This window comes from Acyrthosiphon pisum, chromosome X (genome assembly GCF_005508785.2).
Source record: "Acyrthosiphon pisum isolate AL4f chromosome X, pea_aphid_22Mar2018_4r6ur, whole genome shotgun sequence".
Lineage (NCBI taxonomy): Eukaryota > Metazoa > Arthropoda > Insecta > Hemiptera > Aphididae > Acyrthosiphon > Acyrthosiphon pisum.
Genome location: NC_042493.1, coordinates 61613889 through 61637153, shown reverse-complemented (window position 1 = coordinate 61637153; position 23265 = coordinate 61613889). Strand labels below are relative to the sequence as shown.

The following is a 23265-nucleotide window of genomic DNA, read 5'->3' as shown; positions in this document are numbered from 1 at the left end:
TAAGAATTAGTCAGCGGCGCAACTAGAATTTAAACAAGTAGGGGATCCTAAAAAAATGTATTTAATTACTGTTTTTCTGTTGTTTTCCTGATTGTATACATGCATTTTATTGCTTATAACTTATAATAAAAACTTATTGATATCTTATAAGTTATAAGATATCAATAAGTTTTTATGACATTGTTAGAGAATATTGAAAAAAAAAACTATGAATTTAGCCAGGGGGGTATCTGGACCCGGGGTCTACCCCCTGGGCATGCCATTGGAATTAGTTTGACAAACTCTATTAAATCAAGAATTCACAAAATAATTTCAGATCAACATCAATTGTGAAACACTAAATTATTATATAGGTATATCACTACTGGGCCGCTGTCTGCGATGTCGTATATTATAATAGTCGCGATGAGGAAGACATTTAATATATAGGTCGTATCTAAAGTATTTCAGTGTGAGCTGCATCAGTTACGCGGGGAAAAGAAAATATACATATGTATAGTATATCATACGTAAAGTATAAACTAATAATTGTTTGACGTAAATCGTAGATGGGCGAGTGTTTGCCAGGAAGTTAAGCAGAAAACCTCGGCAAGCGTGTAATGTTTAATAATAGTAATAATAATATCATGTGATGTTTATTATATTATTACGGAATGTGCTATATTATAATACACAGGTACGCGAAAGGCGGCGTTGCAAGAAGCTGACTGTGAAATTTTACGTGCGCCTTTGAAATTTGAATAACCCAAACACGCGGAACGCGTTCAATCTCCCACCCACCCGCCCAACCATCAGCTACAATGCCGTGATTTTTTACAGACTTTGAAAATGTGTAATTTATATCGATCAAGATTTGTAACCCCCCCCCCCTCCCACTTACACATTCCAAATAGATTATACCCCCCCACCACCGTGTACGTTCACGCGTGTATGTGGGTACATCATCAGAATACTATTAATATATCGCACAAGTAGTATAAATTATATTACCTTTCTCAGGTTGAAATCGATATTGGTGCGCACCAGCCGATTGTGCAGCGGTTGAGGTGGTCGGAAATTGTTGCCCAGCGGCGCTATACCTTGGTTCTTCTTGCTGCCCTGCATCAGGCCCCGCAAACTGTACAACTGAAACATATGCGCATTGCACGCAATTTAATAATAATAATAATAATAATAAAAATACGTTTCGTTCGCGATTGGTTTTCCGCACACGGCCCCAGGGCCACGTTATTATTGCTAGTGTGTGTGTGTGTGTGTGTGTGTGTGTGTGTGCGTCTGCGCATACATAACCCCGTCGAAGACTCTCGCAGTTCTCTCTTCGACGATTTTGAATATTATTACGATTATTTGTATAATTTTTGGTTTTAAGAAGACGCCCACACCCGCTGGTGATACTGTATCTGTCTTACAAACGTACGGCGTAGTCAATGTGTATTCAACAGTTTCTGAAGTTTTGTTTAGTAACATTTAATCATAGAGTGAATTAGACTTGAAAGAAACTACGTGTTAACTTCGTTTATTCCTGGATTTTTACGATATTTTAATTTAATTTCCAGAATAAGTACGATAAGTTTTTACGATACGTACCTATGTGAAATTTTACAATTATTCTACACAAATGCTCAGAACCTGCTTAAAAGTTATAATATTGTACAAAACGAAGAAAAACACAGTTAATGTTTTTACCTTAAATTCTAATAATATACTCTATTATTAACGGTTACTATACTAAATTAGAATCACTGAATTAAAATTCGATGTGTTATGCAATTATAAGACAGAGACAACTACATAATATTCAAATTAGACGTTCTCCCGAGTATTTTGTACTACGCATAGTCGTTGTCTGTTTATTTTTTGCAAGCCTAACCTTTCGCTTATCACGAAACTCGTTAATATTAATGTTAATATCATAACGTACCCACTCTTGATATACGCTGCTGGCCATTTACTAAATACATATTACCTAGGTACTTATAAGTAAAGCTGAGAATTACAGAGTTCATAAATTAAAGTTAATTTACTTTTAGCCAAGTTACATAACGAGTTAATTTTTTTCATAAGTATCTTCTATAACACAACGAGTCAAAGTTTTTCCCATGATATGCAGTGATTAATCAGTTAAATCATACAATTGTCATTTTTCGCCTTAAAATAATTAGTATCCCCTAAATAAATCCCATAGGCTTAAGATACATTTCATCTTGTACAAATATTTTATTACCATTGTTTTTATAAAAATAATCATCATAAATATGATTTATAAATAATAATGTTCTATGTATTGTAAACACTAGACTGTCACAGGGTATATATATGGACGTCAATGTAAAATTATTACAATCTCATCCAAACACAATTGTTTTAATTCACTCAACAAGCATACTACCAGCAGACAACCCAGCTCATAGTTTAAAGCTAGGTACGTTGAACGTTGGTGCGGTGATCTCTTAAATAATTAACCAATTCAATATTAACATAATTAATTAATAATTTCTGGTGGGATCCTATCATTGGTTGGCCTCCTTTTCTGACAGTATATTGTTATTTATTATTTTTACAATATATTAGGTACATATTGTTGTTTTTATGTATTTTTTTTAAATGGGTGGGTCTATTTTCTACCAAAATGAGAAATTGTTTTCTTCCACGGTCCATTTTCCTCCAAATATCAAAATATTTAACCATGATATAATTATAAAAAAAAAACCAAATATTTTTATATGGCTCAACATTGTGATACAAATTCAAACAGATACTAATGTAAAATAAGAAAATTTCAGATTCCAAAACAAACTTAAGACTACCGAGCGTAAACAAACCACGTGAAGCAATCGACAGTAGAATTATAAAATTTTAAAACGAAAAAATTTCAAAGTAATACGAAAAGTAAAATAATTATAATAAATATAGGCGCTTACATAATTGTCAATAATTCATCGACATTTTTTTTTAATGCTTACTTTGTAACTATTGTATTTGTTTTAAATAATATAAACATTATCTTTATTCTTAATTCCTTATTGGGGGAAATTGGAAAATGGGGGAAAATGGTCAGTGAAGCTAAATGGTTACAGGCATTTAAATTTGTCCACACGCCCAGTCTTGCTCATTGTAGTCACCACGCGTGTTATATAAAATATGTTATAATAATACAGGTATAAATCATTCGGTCGCCGTTTACCCCATGACGTTATCTCACGACCTGTGTTTGTATTCTCGTCCACGGCACGTGACTACAGCTGCAGCTATTACAGCAATTCAACCGAAGAAGGACAGAAAAACGTATTTAGGTACCACCGACGGCACGCCATGTCGAACTTATTATTATACATCAAATGTAAAACCTATACAACATAAATTCATATTGCAAATAATACATCCATACCCTCGAGTTAGGTAATAAGTTTAGGCGTTCCGAGTCGAATGATTTATTACGTATAACAAAAAGCAAGTTCAAATTGATTGAGTGAGTCCCTCGAGTGGTATCAAAACACGGTCCGTTTAGTCCGTTTGAAATGTCTGATAAATGACCTTCATCTATATATATTAACCGATTTTCCTACGAAAGTTCATCTATACAATCAAATATTACGAGGAAACTTTTCAATTATATTTCTGAAATTGATGTGTTTATATTTCAAAAGATCGATGTTTGATAGTTGTAAGATGACCATACACCGCGAATAGGTTAGTGTGTACCTGGGAACTACGTACTTTATGTATATATATATATGTTACGATAGAAGACGTCTTACATGAAAATAACGTTATGTACCAGCACATATCGATATATATTATATAAAATCAATTAGCAAACCAAGAATTATCGTTATTTATTGGAGGTAATTAATGTTGATATAATTTTCCATACGAAATGGAAATGAATGGTGTTATATCAATTTATATTTCAGAGTATAATATTATATAAGTACTTGTTTTTAATTTTAAGCCTTGTTCGGCGAGCTTTGTACTTCCCGAAAACATTTAATATTTTATAAATCGTAGCTAACTTCCGGACATTTGTGTCTATTGTTGGTCTGTGTCGTGCATTGGTGCTTATAATTGTTGTATCTTTTTTATCTGTGCAAGGCTTATCTTTCATTACATTCATTTAATTGATTTATATTTACCTAATTTTATATTAGTACTATTACCTTCATCACTTTGAGGCTGCGCCTCAACCAAATAACCAAAATCTTTGGGTGGACGGGTGGGTCTGGGGTGGTTAGACGCGTATTAAAATACTAATATCCAGGGCTGTTAGTTGAATACAGTAAAAATCCTTACAGAACTCATTTAAAATCTATAAAAATACATTAAAAACATATTAAAAACTGCCGTATAGAATGAGTTATAAATAATATATTAAAAAGTCAAAATGTAAAACGTATACAAATCTATCAATCTGTATTGAGAAGTAAAAGAATACTTTAAATTATTTTTATTCATGTATAAAAATGTTCTGTTTACTTAAATTTTATTGTGCATAAGTAATTTAATGATAATTATTCAGTTGGAATGAGCAAAAAAAAATACTAAAAACTAAAACAAGTAGGTACTGATTTTGATTGTAAAGGGATAATAGGTATAGGCAATTTCTGGGCCCCTCAGGTTTTTCAATCGGGACTTTAATAAATTGTTTTTGACAATCATACCCTATGTATTTCAAAAATTTCTGAATAAACATTGTGACGCACGTTGTATATTTTTTACATAATAATGTTATTGATATCATGACTTGATATCCAACGCATAACATAACGACAGTTATAACTTTTAATGTTAATAATATAAAATGTTTCAAAATGTTATATAATTGTTGCTCGTAAAATAATTTTTACTCATAATAGTGTGTACGTTGTTTTCGTTTTTAACTCTGCTGCGTAGTGCGTATATATGTTTATATTTTTGTATAAATAGAGCGTCTAACAACACCCGAGTGGTTGAACCCGAGTAATACGTATTTTGGGTTGTTTTTGAACTCTCTCAAGTTTTATGCGTACGGCAAATATGTTTTTATATTATACCTACCAGCTAGGTATGTCACACACGAACCGCGCCCTCAATATTATATATTGCATGATGGTCGGCACGACCGAATTCACATCGTATCAAATATACGTAATAATAATAATATTCAAATTTTCTGTTGTAACCGTTATCGTTTTAAACTATAAATTAAACGACAGACAGATAGTATCAGCTTACATTTTTGACATTTAGTTTTATCAATCTGTTTTAATACTTTTTGTACGACTGCTATTATATTATAATGGACGTATATGTTAATATCCATGAAGTTTGAAAATTTACAATCTATAGTTAATTGAATGTTAAGTACATTTTTGAATAGTTACATTGAATTGCATTTAAAAATACAATTGAGATGGAAGCCTCACAATATTGAGACATTAAACGTTTAATTTAATTTAAAAATTACAAGAACAGATAGGTTTCGATATTAATATTGGTTTTATCATAATTTATACGTGTTGTCTAGATATGTTTTATATGAGATTATTAACATTAGACGGTTTAAGTGAGCTCCAAGATACCATGGTGAGTGGTTTTTTTTTCAGCTGAGTATAATTAAATTTTCAGAATTAATTTATCAATGACAGTGGTAATAATTTTGAAAATGATGAATTTAGATGAGTTTGATTGAGTTGATGAATTTGGATTTTATAAATGAGTAGAGTTGTTTTGATTTAGAGCAGGGAAGTTTAATTTATTTATATCAAAATTGACAGCGCTTTGGGCAGTTTTTTGAAGGGACCATTGATTATCAGTAAGATTTATCTTGTTTTTTAAAATGTAATATGACATTCAAATATATTACATCATATTTTATAATCATCTTTTATAATTGGCCTGATGTCAACCTCGTATTAGGCACATATTTTCAGTCTTGTGAGCGTTTTCCTCAATTTTACATTAAACACAGCAGGGACTAAGGTTACGAAATCGTCATCAATAAATAGTGTATAAAATATGCAATGATATAAATACGCAGATGGATCAAGTTAGTGATTTAGGAAATATCTTTTCAAATTACCTAAGTTTGCACATATAAAATAAATGTATGTCAAGGCCTTAAGGGAAAAGGAATTGTGCTGAATTTAAAGATTCACAATGTTTAATATACTATACGGTGCATTAATTGTATTCCTATTGTACCCTATTATATTGTATTATTGTTGTAACTGTATGTTATTATTAAAAAAACTTACTGTACATTAACCTATTGTGGGTGTTATTAAAAAAATTCAAAAATAAAAATGTACGGCTATGATAAGAATGACATTTCTATGCAATCTATACAAGTTTATATACTATAAGTATTTTGACAAACAATTCGCTATAGCAAATTGGAAGTTGGGTAGCATCCAGTAGTGTCACATGAGAAGTCGATTGGGCTAGACTAGACTAATTTGTTAGTTTTAATAGGAGTGCAAATCAAAAATGTGTAAGTCACTCTCAATTATAACTAACAGTTAAATTAGCTGTTCAACATTGAGATTTTCAAAGATTGACATTGCCAACATTTCGAGTACAATTTGTAACCTATAGGCAAACAAAAATGTAATACAAAGTACTTGCGCCTAACTTACTATTTAGTGGTTAATATAAGAAACAAGTGACTAAAAATTTCAAATCTGTGCTTAGATTAAGAAATTATTCAAAACATTTCGTCATGATCAAAGTTAAAAAATGTTGTTTAACTTCATTTCTTGTGATAATTTAGGGAGTGGGCTATTATATGTTTGATTCGTATATTCACAAATACTAATAAATCAAATTATACATTTTTGTACAAACTGGGAATTTATAAAACGGCTAAGTTTCACGGAAATTATTCGCTAAATATGTATAAATGTGTGAATAAATAAACGCAACCGTACTTCCAAATTACAGATTCGTGCTTAAAAAATATTTTAAAAAAATATTCACTATTTATTGAGAAAATTTGAGTATAAAAATGTTGATTTGGGCGATCAGGGTCATCGCGATAATGACTATAATGACGAGCAAAAACGTTACGATTTCACACAGCTGCGTACGCATAATATTATTGTACGCTGTTACTATGCTCATAGGCTATATGAGCATGTCGTACTACGCCACAAACTTAAAATTAATTAAACCCAATTGTTCGCTTACAAATCGTTAAAATAATACAACAACGTTACTCGGACGACTTCAATAGCGGAGTTTACAAATACCACGCGATAATGTTGAATATGTTGAAATTTTAATAAGAGGACGGGAGTGTGAATTATAATATTTAACTTGCGTGTTTCGTGTTATCTATTCATGCATAATAATCGTACGTTTATGGTCGAAAAATATGTTTTAATGTCTTACGGAAACCCGCGGGCTTACAACAGTCGAGTGGCAATGATATAGCGTTTCACTTATCCTAATATTATAATATATAACCGTTACATGACATGTTAGTATATTTAAATACTTTTGGAATTAAAGAGACCCGATGACGCCATCATGACTGCGATTCGCACTTATAGCAGATAATAATATTATATCCGTATCAAGGACTGGAACCTGTATCGGTAAAATGTATCGGTATATCGGTTCCGGTACTGGTTCTCCAAAAATAAAATAACGGTTTAGGTTCGGTTCCGGTTTTTTGATAAAAAAAATAAAGGGATCGGTTCTAAATAATTTAGGTACCGAAAAGTATAATAATTTTAAATACCTATCCGGAATTAAGGTTTAATTAATAGTATGAGAAATATTAGAAAACTCATATAATCATACATACAATTTATACACAAACAATAATACCATTAAACTATGATAAATACAATTATTTTGTTTTTGAAACTTAAAGACCTATTATTAAAAAATTCCGGTTCGGTTACCGATACTTTATTTATTCAAATAAAGGTTTCAGTTCCGGTTATGGTTTTTAATATTTTAAAGGTTCCGGTTCCAGAACTGGTTCTTTTAGGTTCGATCCCAGTCCCTGATTCGTATCGTATTATATTAGTAACGACAAACGCTTGGTATGATAGTTTAAATAATAAATATCTTAGAACATATTATATTATTAATATAATAATCGATATTATTATTTGGAATTCACATAATAATAATATGTAATTTGCCATTTTCAAGTTATCGCACAACGAGGTGTTTAATAATACGTATATTAAATGAATATGCATGATATTAATAATTGAATACCTATAGTAACGTGGAACTCGAAATGATAGAAACAAAAAAAAATACGAATCATAATTTCGTACTCTTTTGAACTTTTTTGTACCACCCAAAAATAATTTTGTACCCAACATTTATCATTTATTTAACTCGTTTTGAAATGGTAATAAAAAAATAAAAATAAAAATAAAACAAATTCAAGAAATTTATACCGAAAAGTTCTACTAATTATGTACAAAAAGGTACGTTTCGAGGGGTTATTTAAATTTGGAATTTTTTTTTTTACTAACTTATAGGAAGTCGGTATTTAAAAAAACGAATACATAAAAATCCGTTGAGGTATAAAAAGAGCTCAAAATCTGATTATTATTATTATTATTTGTTTCTGTTGTTTTGTGTTGCAAGTTAATATTGGTTAATTGTATAATGAACACAAAAAAATTTGAATTATTCGACCCCATGTCCTACGTACGATCTTTGTGTTTCAAACAAAACATTCTTTAAGGATACTTTTTCGACCACTATAATATACACTAATTTATAATTATTCAAACTAATTTTGTAAGAGTACCAACTGGATCCAATTTTCTACCAGAAATCATCCTCAAATATCGAAGCATCTTTTCTACTACTTTTCGTGTATTCAGACACATACGGAAAATAAAAACACCCATCATCGCAGTTTAATCAATACATTGATCGCTTCATTTATAATTTAAAATACGTTTATCGCTGTACAATTATGACCGTGTACGGAGTGTACAGTGTTTTTATTTGTAATTTACTAATAAATAATATTTAAGATTATCTTTAATAAATAAAGATAATCGTATTTTATATTTTTATCAAACTTCCAGATAGCCGTGGCGAAACTGTTGTGTAAATACATTTTCTTGAAAATAGTGTAAATTAATAAACGTAGTGGGTACCTTAATGTTCTATTTCATAACAAAAAATGATTTAGGTATACCTATAACCTACTTCTTGAGACTTGGAATTGTTACCAACGAATAATATAAAGCCTAATTAATTGATATTTCGCTTTTGATTTATAACGATGGCCAAACGAAATGATAACGAATAGACGGAAATTGTACAAGTATGAGTTATATTAACCACACTTTCATAACAATTTTTGCAGTAACTTCGTTCTTTTATTTTCCATTTTAAAACGTCAAAACTTTTTATGGGGATAAAAAACGTGTAAACAAAAAAAAATATAGAGAACATTAAAATGACATGATAAATATCGGAATATCGCGATATTTAAACTATATAATTTTATACTGTGCAATTAACCATAATCAATGAACGACTTCTTATAATAATTTAGTTTATAATATGATTTGTGTTTTTCATTTTTAACCCTGAAATTTTAATTTTAGTCGATGACTTCCTCAGCATAATTGTTAAAACTTAAATAATGACGTTTTCTGAACATATAATATATAGCTTGTGCGTAATATATTTATGTTTGCATACACTGTATACATACATTAGTTGAGCTTTATTTTCGTCCCTAAAACCATTTGACTGTAATAAAATGCATATGAGAGTTTTAATAACATGGTCTAAGCATAGTAATCGTTTGAGTTCCATATAGTTTTTCACAGAATTTTCTACGCGTAGGAGAACGTACACACACACACACACACACACACACACACACACACACACACACACACACACACACACACACACACACACACACACACACACACACACACGGCATATGTATATATGTATAAAGTTAACAAGTTTTTCGATTACAAACATATTTTTTAAATTAAAGTTTTTTTCTGCTCTTTTATTTGTTTGTATAATATAATATGTGAACGAAAACTGTTTTATTTTTTTTGTTAGCAAAACTCGATAATTAGCTCTAACTTTCAAAATATGTACAAATTAGCAATCTATAATATTATAGTCTATAACATTTTACGACTAATCCGAATTAATTAAAAACTGTGTTTTTAAAGTATGACTTATTGCTTGCAGGCACTACTTGCGTGAGTCGCGATTCGCGAACAATATTATATTACAATGCACACCACAGTCTTTATAAATGATTTGAATAAATAGTTGTAGATCGGTGATTTATGCTCTCGAAATCCGTGCTTGAAAATTTGTTTGGTGGTCGCATTCAACTTTTTCGTGCCCTTACCGCTGAACATAATTAAAACAATTTGTTCAGAATCAAAAGGTAACACATTCACCGGGGCCTATGGTATTGTAATAATTTGTCTAAACGTAATTGTTACGGAACATGTATGGTTGTGAATGCTGTGGCGGAAATTGCTATTTTACTATTATACACGTAATACTAAAGGCAAGCTGAATTAAGATTTTGGAGGCCCTGAGGTAAAATTTCGCAGACACCTCGAATAATGAATTAAACAAGAAGTTGTCTGCAATTGCGTATCTTCATTTTCATCAAACATTAAAATATATAATAAAGCATATAGAAAATCATCCAATTTTTTAAAACGTTTTTCTAGCTTTTATAGAAACAAATTTTTTGATCATACTATGGTCTACAATTATTGACTGTAGAGGTAAAAAATTATTTTCCGTCATCGATATCACGAATCCAGTTAGGTTTTCTTGTGTACTGCTCCTTCTGAATTTGTTGTTGATTCTTTTAGTTTTAAATGCGCTCTCTCGGTGGAACAGCTCGTACTTGATATAGTTAAATTAAATATATTTCGAACAGTCTATACATTAAAAGAACACGTCAATTAATTACCTCTCACTAAAATATTTCGAAATATTAAGTATACCTACTCATATTCTGAGAATTAATTATTATTGGTTAATTTGGAAAAGTTAAATACTCACGAAATTGAACTAAATTGTTTCTGATAAAACTATTTACATATTATCATATATTATGGACATATAATAATTTTTAATTGCGTTTTAAATGATGTTTTTTTCTTCTTCTTCGTTATAGATATTAACTTCATGCTACATCGGAGTTCATATAGTTTTATTATAAATAAAAAAATGATCAGAATTTATTAGGTTCTTTCATTTACACACAATATTAATTAATGAGTAATAATTACGATATTATAAATGTCTAGTGACAATTTAAAGACTAAAAAAAATTCAATTTTGTGGTCCGGTTATAGCCTACACCCTTATTCCCCCTTCATCTGGGCTCAATTCATAATGTAAGAAACATAAAAACTTGGAATTTCAATTAAATATTTATAATAATATTAACGCACCTTCCAGACACGATATCATTTTAAAAACACTTTGCTTCTTTTCAAAATGTTTGGTTTTTGTATTTTTAATTTCTAGGTCAAATTTCATGAACACTAAATGAGACAAGATTCCTAAAAAATAAATTCTTATGACAGTAGATAAAAAATAACTGAAAATATAAAAATGTTTTGAAAAGCATTTGAAATTTAATTGGATTTTATTGTTCAAATGTGTTTAAATCTAAAATTTCTTCCTCGAATGAATTTGGTTATTTTGTGGTAATTTAAAAAGTATTGATCATATTATAGAAAGTTGAAATATAAAAATATTGTTTCTAAATCTAGTATAGTATCGAAGACCCATAGGAAAAGTTTACTTTTCGATATATCGATGAGCCCAATTTAGTAAAAGTAAATAGGTAAAGGATAGAATTTATTATATCGTCGTTAATTAAATAGGTAATTTTTTTTTGTATTTACCAGATAAAAATTGAAATATTTTACAAGTTGCGCATTTTAAAATGTATTGGTTTATAGGTAAGAACATATTATTGTAAAAGCCGTCTCTAAATCTAAATAAAACCCAAAATGATAATAATCCCAACAAATTCTTACAGAGTAGATTCTTACTTTATTTGTGATTCGACGAGTACGTGCAACAATGTGAGAACGAATTCAATTTTTTGTATTTAGTTTAAATTTCTTTTGATTTTATACGTGAGTACGTGACGCGAAAAATACTAAAATAGTTTCAGATCAAAAACGTAAATTAATATTAAATCGAAGTCGAGCCGTCGAGATCGAGTCAATTCTATAAAGTTTATAAAAGTATAAATAGGATAGGTATTATCGAAAACAGAAATTTGTTCAATTGTTTTTTTTCTACAAAATTATTGATACTTATATGTGACTTTCTAATATAGCTAATATAAATACTTACTTATTCTATTGATAATGTAATTTTTTAGGGCTCAGACATCAGAGAATAATAATATGTTGATTGTTAGGCTCAAATTAATATCTACAACGGAGCACAGCTAATGTACCAACATCTCCTAGTGAAAATACTTTTTTAACAATTTTATTTATTTGTGTTTAATCGCTGCACTAAAACTTTTTCAATTGTTCAATCACGAGAAGATAAGAATTGATACATAATTATTACAATATTACAAACTAATATTATAGTAGGTAATTTTTTTTTATTAAGTATAATATATCTAAAAATTAATTTTTTTTAAAAAAGCAAATTTTTACCTATGTATTTTATAAAACGATGTTATTAATAGGTAATGATAGTAATAATAGTTCAATCAAAAAACTTATCCACTTATTATACTACCATGATTAAATAATGTATACATATAGGTACATATTAATATATTATTATTATTATTGGATAATAATATTTATTTATAATTGTTATTATTATCGGAATAGGTTTAAATGTAATCTTATTATACCTACCTTTACTAAAATTTAAGCTATCATTATAAATATCTTAAATAATGTGTATGCTATTGAACCGGTTCTTTTCTCCCATCACTCAGTGATACGTTTATTGATAATTATTTAGTTCTAAAGTACCTAATCCAAACCCAATATATGCAATTGATTGACTTTTAATGCGTGCAAAAACGTGTACTACATCAGTAGGCATAACACGAACTGTCATCGGTTGTTTCGATAATATTCATACGGTGATTAAATATATAATCCATCCAAAATATTTAACAATGACATTTGTCGGATCTGTTGACTTTGGGACTGAAACATTATAAAACAGTACCTAAGGTGTCGAAAGTCTACCGACTGACTTGAAAATTGCATTTGATATCTCGAACACCTCGTTTGGTTTTTTTCTCGTTTCAGCTGCGGCGAAGTGCCCATTGTCGTTGTCGTCTACCATATTCGTATTCAGTCGATTACTTCGTGACTTTGTGTGTGTCGTGTGTGTGCAAGCGAGCGTTATATTTCCCCGAGGTGCGATCATTTGTTTTTTGTTTTGTAATTTTTTTTTCTCGAAATATATTATATGAGAACCATCATCAACACCTACGCGGCGGAGGCGGTGGCTTCCGTATATACGAGATCATGACAAACGATCGTCGACGTCTACCGAAATCGTGACTTACACCTACTTGGATTATTAGTTAGCTGTATAGCCTCACCAGTGGGAATAGTATAGCCCCCCCCCCCCCAGAAGTTTAGTCAACACACAATATTATAACATGTCACAGTCCTCCGAAATCACAATAAAAAGTATGATTGAACTATGCCCCCCCCCCCTAAACATATTATTTGATCACCCGATTTCCATGTATATAATGTACCCATATATTTAGAGTCTTACAGTGTGCGCACACGTGAGTGTGTTATCTATATATATCCTGGACTCAGAGTAGTTATGAGATCGGAGGTGCGTGTCTTTTCTAGTAGATATTATTTTTATAATGACCGTTGAGTGCTGAAAGAAAGTTAACTGTTTTAATTTTAGTTGAAATTGAACTGAACGCGATATCAGCATCAACTATATATTTTACAGAGTAATTCACCACACATGCAGGCATGCTCATCTCTATTTCTCTTCAATAATAAAGTTCTTGAAAAATCTGATTTTTAAATAAACTTAAGGACTATTATATTTTTAAATCCTTGAAATTTTTTTATGGGCACAACTTAAGGAGGGAATGTTATGTGGATATATATAATATCTTTGTTTATCAAATGAGAACTCTTTCAACTGTAAATAATTATTTAGCGGATAATTAAACATTATGTACTGACGTATCAATATCAAAATTAAAACAAGTTGTTTTTGAGTTACCTATTTAACTTTGTGTGATAAAGATACCTAATAGATGCATGATAATGGGTTTGGAAAATGTGAAAGATAAGCGATGATTGAAAAAAATTGTGATTAATATTAATCTATCAGCATTTTAATTTGAAAACCGTTGTTCCAAGTATAATAAACAATAGGTCCAATAATATATATATTTTATATTTTTGTAAGACTATTTTTAAAGACTTTTACCCTTAGTATAAACATTTTAATAAGTAACTGAAAAACAATTATATTGAACTTAACATTAGAAACATCAACATTAAAAAATAAATATATTCACTTAATAATAAATTACGATAAAAAAGAGTGGTTCTCATTTGAAAAACCGAAGTTTGTATCGTTATTGATCACTCCTTATAAGATGTAGTACAGTGAAAATCTCAAGAATTTGATAATCTTAAAGTGTGTTTAAAAATTCCAAAAATCAAAATTTGGATAAATTCATCATTAAATCAAAATATGGGCAGAACATGTTTGGTGAATCACCTTGCTTATTTATTTTTCTGCGTGTAAGTCAATGCGGTTTTGGTACAATGTGTAGTATTGGCGCAATTGTTCAGGACACCAAACATTTTCGGAGGGGGTAAGGTACATTGTAGCTGATGTTGTATTGTTATAATTTGCATTATCCAACACTTAAGTTTCTGGAAAAATGTTAGAATACCTATTAAGATAAATTATAAGTGTACTCCAGTTCAATATCGATGTATATTGATACTGTCCCAAAAGAGTTTTTATGGGGGAAAAAAAATAACGAGTTCGCCCTCAGATGTATAAAAAATATATAATTCTGGTTACAATTGAATTCTTTCGGGAGTTTCAGGTTTGGTTATGTGCTGTAATATCAGTGACATGGTCTTAAAAAAATTATTGAGTATGGGCACGTCTAAACTAAGTCAACATAATAATATAATTTAACCTGCAAATACCTTGTTATAATATTACTATTATTATTATTATTATATTTATATGTATGTAATATTATATATAATGTATGAATGACCTACATATTATTATAAATTAAAAGTTATAGATATAAAATATATAATATCTATAACAATCAATTAATTATTATTTGTGAGTGTTATTAAAAAATATTATACACAATGATTTGGGTATTTTATAGAGTTTTTTTATTTACGTATAATATTATGAACTAGAAGATAAAAAAATAAAGATAATAAGATAAAATAAGAATGATTTGTAGCATTTTGTATCTTGTGCGTAGTACCTACCTACCTATCTACTATTATAGGTATTATTATATAGACCCAAGGTCCGCGCTGACACCGTCAGTATAACATATTATATTATATTATATTTCGTAATAACACGCCGCAACCTTATAAATAATAATACTATAACATTATGTAAAATATGCGAAATGAGCTTTGGACACGACCACGCGTCCGGTCGGCGGGTTTTTACGATCGCGGGCGCCACTCACAGATAGTGTACAATATATAAGTACAGGTATAATGACATGATAATAATGATATAATAATAATTTAATATAATATCGTCGCATTAACATAATACAATAAATGTGTTATTATAATAATGTTTATTAAAAATATATAATATTTATTACGGTGAGATAGATAACGACTAAATTCGCATCCCACCACCGGTAGACTGGCCGCCCGACGGCTGACGGACGGGGTGCGACGATTTCCGCTAAAGCCTTAGGGGTAGTTTTCGGTGACGATGGCGTGCTACAAACGATTCGGACTATAACCGCGTTTGCGTGGTTCCGGTCAGTGGCGTGGCGAAGTGTTTAAATATAATAATTTCTAGGAATACCCATCCACACACCCACCCATCGACCCACAACAATTACACACTTCCATCCACGTACGTTATAGTAAAATATCATTTACCCTCGTTTAACATTCAATTTCGCTTTTTTTTCTACGTTTCGTTCTTAAGAGGACGTCGTACCCACATGTGTTGTCTCCGCCTTACACACGTACGGTATACCATGTCGGAGTAATTGACTTATTATAAAACTTTTAATTAACAACATTATCTGCATTCTCTCGTTGTTTTTTTTACGTTATTTTAATTTTTATGTGAGTTATATAAAAAGGTAAACGATTAATATTGGAAAGTGTTCATAATTCACTTAAAAATTAAAATATCGTAAAAAACCAACAAGAGACCACAGATAATGTTGTTACCTAAAAGTTTGATAATAAGACAATTCACTTTGATATCATTATATCAAACCTATTAAAACAGTACACTATTGAAATTGGCGAACAAAAATTTGCTATGTCGTCTGTGTGTAAGACGAAGACAACACGTGTGGGTGCGACTTACTCATAATTATTAGCAATACAAGACAAAACTGTAGTTTAGTATTGTACCATTTGCAGAAGGTTAATTATAAACCTATACGCACGTGTAATATTATGTATTTGTTAATATAATATTATTAACATAATCAAGTGCCTTTTACATCTCTCACCACTGAGAAACGTCTCCTCGTGACCGCGGTAACCACAGGCTACCGTACAGGTATGTATAATAGTAATTATACAATATTATATACCTACGTACGAATTAGGCGTAAAATATTTACGTATTTTTATTGTTCAGGTATTTCAGCACTTATGTTATGGAAATATTTACTAAATAATGGTAATAATATTGTTAAGTCCGTAACCATAATCTAATCATTTTGTATAAAATGTGGTAATAAGTACATACTAGAATCGATTTGATAAATCATCGCATACGTAAATAAAAATCGTTGTTAAACCGATTTGTTATTTCAAAAAGGCACACATAATAGTAATTATTTTTACAATTATTATTTATTAACAATGACAGTGTTATATTATCGTAATATTTTTAAAATATTTTTGTTCATGTATATAGCTATGAGTAATTTTTGAATTTTGTAATTGTTTACAATGCAAAAGTCCTAATAAGTTGTTTTAATATCAGTTCAGAAATATTAAATATACCTAGGAACGATTATTTTTTAAATGCATTTAAAGATCAAAAAATATTGTCAAAATTTATTAAAATCCCAAAAATGTGCTAAATATTTCTTAGTTATTTTTTTTTTTCAACTATAGAATTTGATTATTTATACAATGATTATTTATAGGAGAATACAAGGTCTCCGCTCAGAATAGTATTTAGTATGCAATTATTTATCATTGGATTCAAATAAAACACATCCATTACAAAGATATGCTCGACAACTACTGTACAGCAGAGCGATACTCACTTACATCTGGTCAATGTAAGTAATACGTTTATAATAGTTAATATATAATTTATAAATAACGCCTGTCATACCTTTAGGTATGGGACACGGAATTAACGTTCTTATCGTTCGATTATTACATCGCATTGACTTTTTAATATACAATACCTTTTTTTTTTCGTATTATCGAAGACCGGGGAGAAAACCGTGATTTGCATTACAGCACCTCGGGGATGAACAATACCTACTAACTACAAATATTATGAATACAATATTTCTTGATGCAATGTTTTGAATTTCTTTATTTACATTAATTCTAACACAATAGTTGTTTAAAAAATTAAAAAAAAACTACCAGCAAATGTTAAAAAATGCAAAATAAAAGTATCATCTTTGAAGTATCTGTTACATGACACAAATTGTGTAGATACTATTGGAATGCATTTTTGCAGCTCTAGAGCACCCATGAAATAATGCACTTTGTAGTGAAATACGACACTTAATTGTATTATTGTAAGTACATACGATCGGTCGAAGAAGTGAGTGGTGACCGGCTTAGGAAATTGAGGATAAAATTCATTGTACATCACACATGTATATTATGCATCGATAGGTTGTAGTAAGTTGTTGTCGCGCGCGCGGTATCAACAAAAACAACATCGCTTTAACCACGTGGGATTGCATTTGCTGTCCGGGTGGGAATACAATATTATTATTATCATGCAAATCGTGCAAAGTGCTCTTATTTCGACGTCGCACACCCTCTGCACTCGAATTACTATCGGTACAAGTACCCTCCTATATGGTCTTACATTAATGTCACCGTCGTCCCACGCGTAATTTGTTATCATATATTAGCTTTTGCTGGGTGTGAACCACTCGACCGAACCACAGGTTGTAGTTGACGCGTTTACTCTTCGTCGTCCAAAACGTTTTTTACACACTCGCCTCGTAATCTGAGCTTTCCAAAGGTGATCCGCTCTAATAACTCCATGCATACTTGGAGATGTCAACATTTTTAATCGAACTGAAAACGAGCTACCTACCCGATAATCCTGACGTCAAGTAGTTTTCTTTACATTTTCATTCCATACGACAGAAGGCTCCGTTTGAGTTTACAACATCTGTCTAATAAAATTAGAGATTCGCGGGGACACGCGCATGCAAAAAAAAACAGCTGGCCCGGTGGCAGTTGTTGACGTTTCCCCATCGTCTGAGTCGTTTTTTACACACTCTCCTCGTACCTTGTCCGGAAGCTATCTCCGAAGGTAGGTGATACACGCTACTAACTACACGCATACCTTGAAATGTCAACATTTTTAATCGAACAGAAAACTCTCCGTCCAGAAAACCTGATGAAGGTTACAAATAGTTTTCTTTATATCTTCAGTCACCGTGTCGCCGTTTGATTTTTACTATTTTTGTAACATAAAATAAAAATTTCGTTGGGTGATGCGCATTAAAAATAAAAATACAATTTGTGTCTAGTCCAATCCTTTTTATGATTCCTAGAAACACCCCTGGAGGGTTAGGTATTGAAGCATTTAAAATTATTTTTATTTGGCTTGACCTGTGCGTATAGCGCTATAGCAGGCTTATTGGAATATAATTAATTTCTTATTCAGTCCGTAGAGTGTTGGTAGATAGGTTTGTAATTTTCATCATAATTAAATTAATAATTCAATTCAAAATCGGAAACATTTTAAGTTTGAAACGGTTGACGTGCTCGAATTTTCTTTTTGGATTTCGGATTTGTTTCAAAATTTCGATCTCAACTTTATGTTTAAGTTAGATTTGGTTTTTCTTAAAAACACATAAGTTTGGTTTGATTATTCCAACTTCACATAGTTCGACCCACCTCTACTTCACACATTTGTATTGCATAGTTGAAATATTATTGTTTTTTTTTTTTTTGTGCTTTTTGCCTCTATATTACAGACGGTCCTGTCCACATATTACGACCAACTCATTTACCGGTGTTGTGCCGTACTTATAATATATGTTTAAATCAGCTAATTTAGAAATAATTATAAGGTTAAAAACTGTACTTTTTATGGTCGTCCATATCATTATTTTAAAGACCATACCTAACAATAATAGTCGAAAATTGTATGGCCTTAAAGTATGATGAAATCGTTGCATATAAAAACTTTGTATTATTCCACTAAATATGGTTTTAAAATTCTAACAATTAATATTCAATGAACGATATTTGTAGCTACACAAATGGTTATTAAGTCAGTTATGATAAGTTGTACAGAACATTTGTTGTATAATAATATAGTTGTACGGTAGTATACGGAAAAATGCATATTCCTAGGAACTGATTAAATAATATTTCTTTTTAATAATAATATAGTAGGGACTGGAACCTTTTGAATTATTTATCGGTTACGGTACCGGTTCTCCAAAAATAAAATAACTGTTCTGATTCTATAAAAAAAAGTAAAGGTGTTGGTTCCAAATAAATTCGGTACCAGTTCCAGAAAATTTGGTACTAAAAAGTATAATCATTTTAAATACCTATCTGGAATGCGGGGTTAATCAATAGTATGAACAATTTTAGAAAATTCATATGATCATACATAGTTTATACACAAAACAGTAATACCAATAAGTTATGATGTATAAAATTCTTTTATTTTTGAACCTAAAAGAACATATTTAATTTAAAAATCCCGGTTCGGTTCCGTTACTTTACTTATTAAAATAAAAGTTTTAGTTCTGGTTCCAGTTCTTAATATTTTAAAGGTTCCGGTTCCAGCTCTTGTAATTTAGATACGTCGTTTATATCGTACATTCGTACGTATAATGTTCAATAAAATGTATTATTCATTTAATGAAGAAACATTTTTAAATTTATATACAACTCTAAATTTTAAAGGTTTATTTTAACTACATTTACAATTAATATAGTTAAAAAATGATTTTATTATAAACTGATTAGAAAATATTAATAATAATATATTCGTCTAATTTATGTATTGGCTAAAAGTCATTATATAACCACTTATAAAATAGCTTATATACATTAATACTTATAAGGATACATCCTTAATAACATACAAAGAACAATTTTAATCAAAAAATTATCAGGTGTGTATTCATCCAAATTTTATGTAAAACCGATAAATTGTATGGTAGTACTCACTTGCTGTTTAGTGATGTAGATTGGTTTGTTTAGTATTAACCAGGTAACGGTTTCGTGACACGCGGGGACCGTGGTAGAGCCGTCATACGTCATGTAGTAATGGGTGGCGGGCAACAGATCGGCGACTGACAATCGTTTCACAGGAACTTCGTCACCTAAGTGCAGACACAATAATAATACTTACAAAGCGTGTAATCGGGTTTGCGAGTCAAGGGCGGGTAAATACCGTCCCGTGAATATTTGATGATTTTCAAGTACCCTAATGAAGCCTTATTAAGCTTTATATACGGTCAAGCTCTTCGATGCGTGTATTCGTGTTATTACTTGTTACTTATTACAACTAAGGTTGACATCAGTGGGTATGGTTTGTATGATTTTTTTTTACAAGTTCTACGTCGTATACGTAATTGTATACTGTCTTGTATAATTTCAAATTTGAATAGAAATTTTGAAATATACCCATAACGTTGTAACGTATAAAGTATATTTAAATAGTTAATATGAACCGCCTAACTTTTTTCCAGTATGCATGAATATTATAAATTATAATATGCTATCTATAAATAAAAGCTAAACAATTGAATTTGTAATTTAAAGATTATACTTGTAAACCAAACTGAACCTAACCCCTTCATGCCCCCCTCCTCGTCAAAAACCTGCCAAAATGGATTTTTTTTCAAATTCAGGACCCCCCCCCCCCATTTTCTTGGATATTTTGTCCATGGATATTTTGACCAATTACTGATAATATATAAAGAACGCGTATATAAGCTATATAGTCTGAAACGTCCATATACAGGGTAGTCGAATTATAACGTCACGAATGTACAAAAATGTACTTCTATATTTTACTCAACTAATACAATTTAAAACTAAGAAACCAAGGAAAGTATAATATTTTATCGCTAAAGGTAATATTATTATCGGATGAGTCTGTATTATTTTTATCGTTCAGAACAATATAACTAGGTAAGTATACGTATTTTCGGTAAGAGGCAAAAACATCAATCTCTATTAAATATTAATATCAAACAGTTGGATATATTGTACTTCCTATAGCTATCAAACCTACGCTATGAAATCGCAAAGTGTGTGGTCGGATTTTTTTGGAGATTGTTAAAATTTAATTTACTATAGGTACTATTGATGATTACGACAGTAAATATTATTTATATACATTCGATCTTTTAGCTTACCACTATATTTGATCATGTCCAAATGATCGGTGAGTATCCGTAATTCTGGATTTGATAAATCTCCAAGCTGTAAAAAAAAAAATAGTACAAATAGTTTTAGTGTATTTTTCGTTCGTAAAAGTTATGATTTATTAAAATATTTATTTCGTTTAATTTTTTCTCATAAATTATATACACCAATTGCATGCTATTTACTATTAATATAGTATAACATTATGTTGAAAAATATTGCATTCCCCGTAATGCTTAGCAATTCGATATAAATATATTATATTTATTTGTATAGTACACATTTTGATGAAAAGTTTACGGAAAAAAAATAAAATCGATGGTGTCTAATCACGATGGATTAATCGATCTATACCATATGTATTCAATACTTAACTAATATGGAAGATTATGATTTCAATAATAGGAATTAAAAAATAATTTACTTGTTCATGGATTTTTGGTGTGGATGTTAAAAATACGATAGTGGTGTAAGTTGTTGTGGTCAGCGGTGGTCAAACTAGAGGGGGGAGCAGATTAGGTCCTCAATAGTAGTGGTTGGCAAATTCCTTATAAAAAGGAATTCGTTCCTTTATCGTTCTTTTGGAAAATTAGGACTTTTAGTTACAAATAAAATAAAAACTCTTATTTAATCATACATTTTTTTTTTCATATGCATACTTATTTAATTTTTAATGATAATATATACCTACATTCTACAAAAGTAAGTAAATAATATTTTATTATTATCCTATTTTGAGATTTTCTTCAAAATTAAATTGTTGGCTGATGTATGTCGGCTGTCTTATTGTTTATTGTTATAAATAATTATATTTTATATACTAGGTATCATATCTGTATAAATTTTAACTTATAACTTATCATAAATATTAGTAAAGTGACTAATGACTAATAAGTAACGATTAACGTCGATTCTCGATAACGATCATTAAATGGCAATATACATTATACACATTAAAAAAAATATACCTTAATTTCAATTATTTACATATCTGCGTAAATTATTGGAACTAAAAAGGAACTAAAAATGTTGTTATTTTTCCTTGAAATAAAGAACTCGTTCTTTTTTATAAAAATAAATTCATTCTATGAATCCGTTCCTTTTGGAAATCGTTTCTTCCAAACACGGCCTAATAGGCTTCAATAGCATTTTTTCAATATTTCCGATCTTATAATCATCAATTATATCTTTAATGATCAAAATGATCATGTTAACAAATCAGCCACATCTCCCAATGACTAAATAATTTGACTACCACTAGCTGATTGAGATAAGGTTTTTGTGGTGAAAAAAAGAGACAGGCAAATATTATAATATGAGGTTATTTAAAGAAAAATTAAATTTGGAACCGAAAATCATTAAATGTGAAGGGTTTGCGTAAAAGACATTGATTACGGTAAGTAACTGTTGGGTATCGCGAATCTGTTGAACGGTGCACACA

At 30.0% G+C, this 23265-nt stretch overlaps 1 protein-coding gene across 1 annotated transcript in view; it reads right to left on the bottom strand.

The window, feature by feature from the left end:
- The window catches only part of LOC100167576 (carbonic anhydrase-related protein 10), a 267663-nt gene that overhangs the window by 4392 nt on the left and 240006 nt on the right, over positions 1 to 23265 (bottom strand). The window contains exons 7-9 of the mRNA XM_029487972.1: positions 21815 to 21881; positions 20619 to 20773; positions 991 to 1125 (exon numbers count right to left, since the gene is read on the bottom strand). Coding sequence (XP_029343832.1) covers positions 991 to 1125; positions 20619 to 20773; positions 21815 to 21881 — 357 coding nt within the window. The remainder of the gene's footprint in view (positions 1 to 990; positions 1126 to 20618; positions 20774 to 21814; positions 21882 to 23265) is intronic.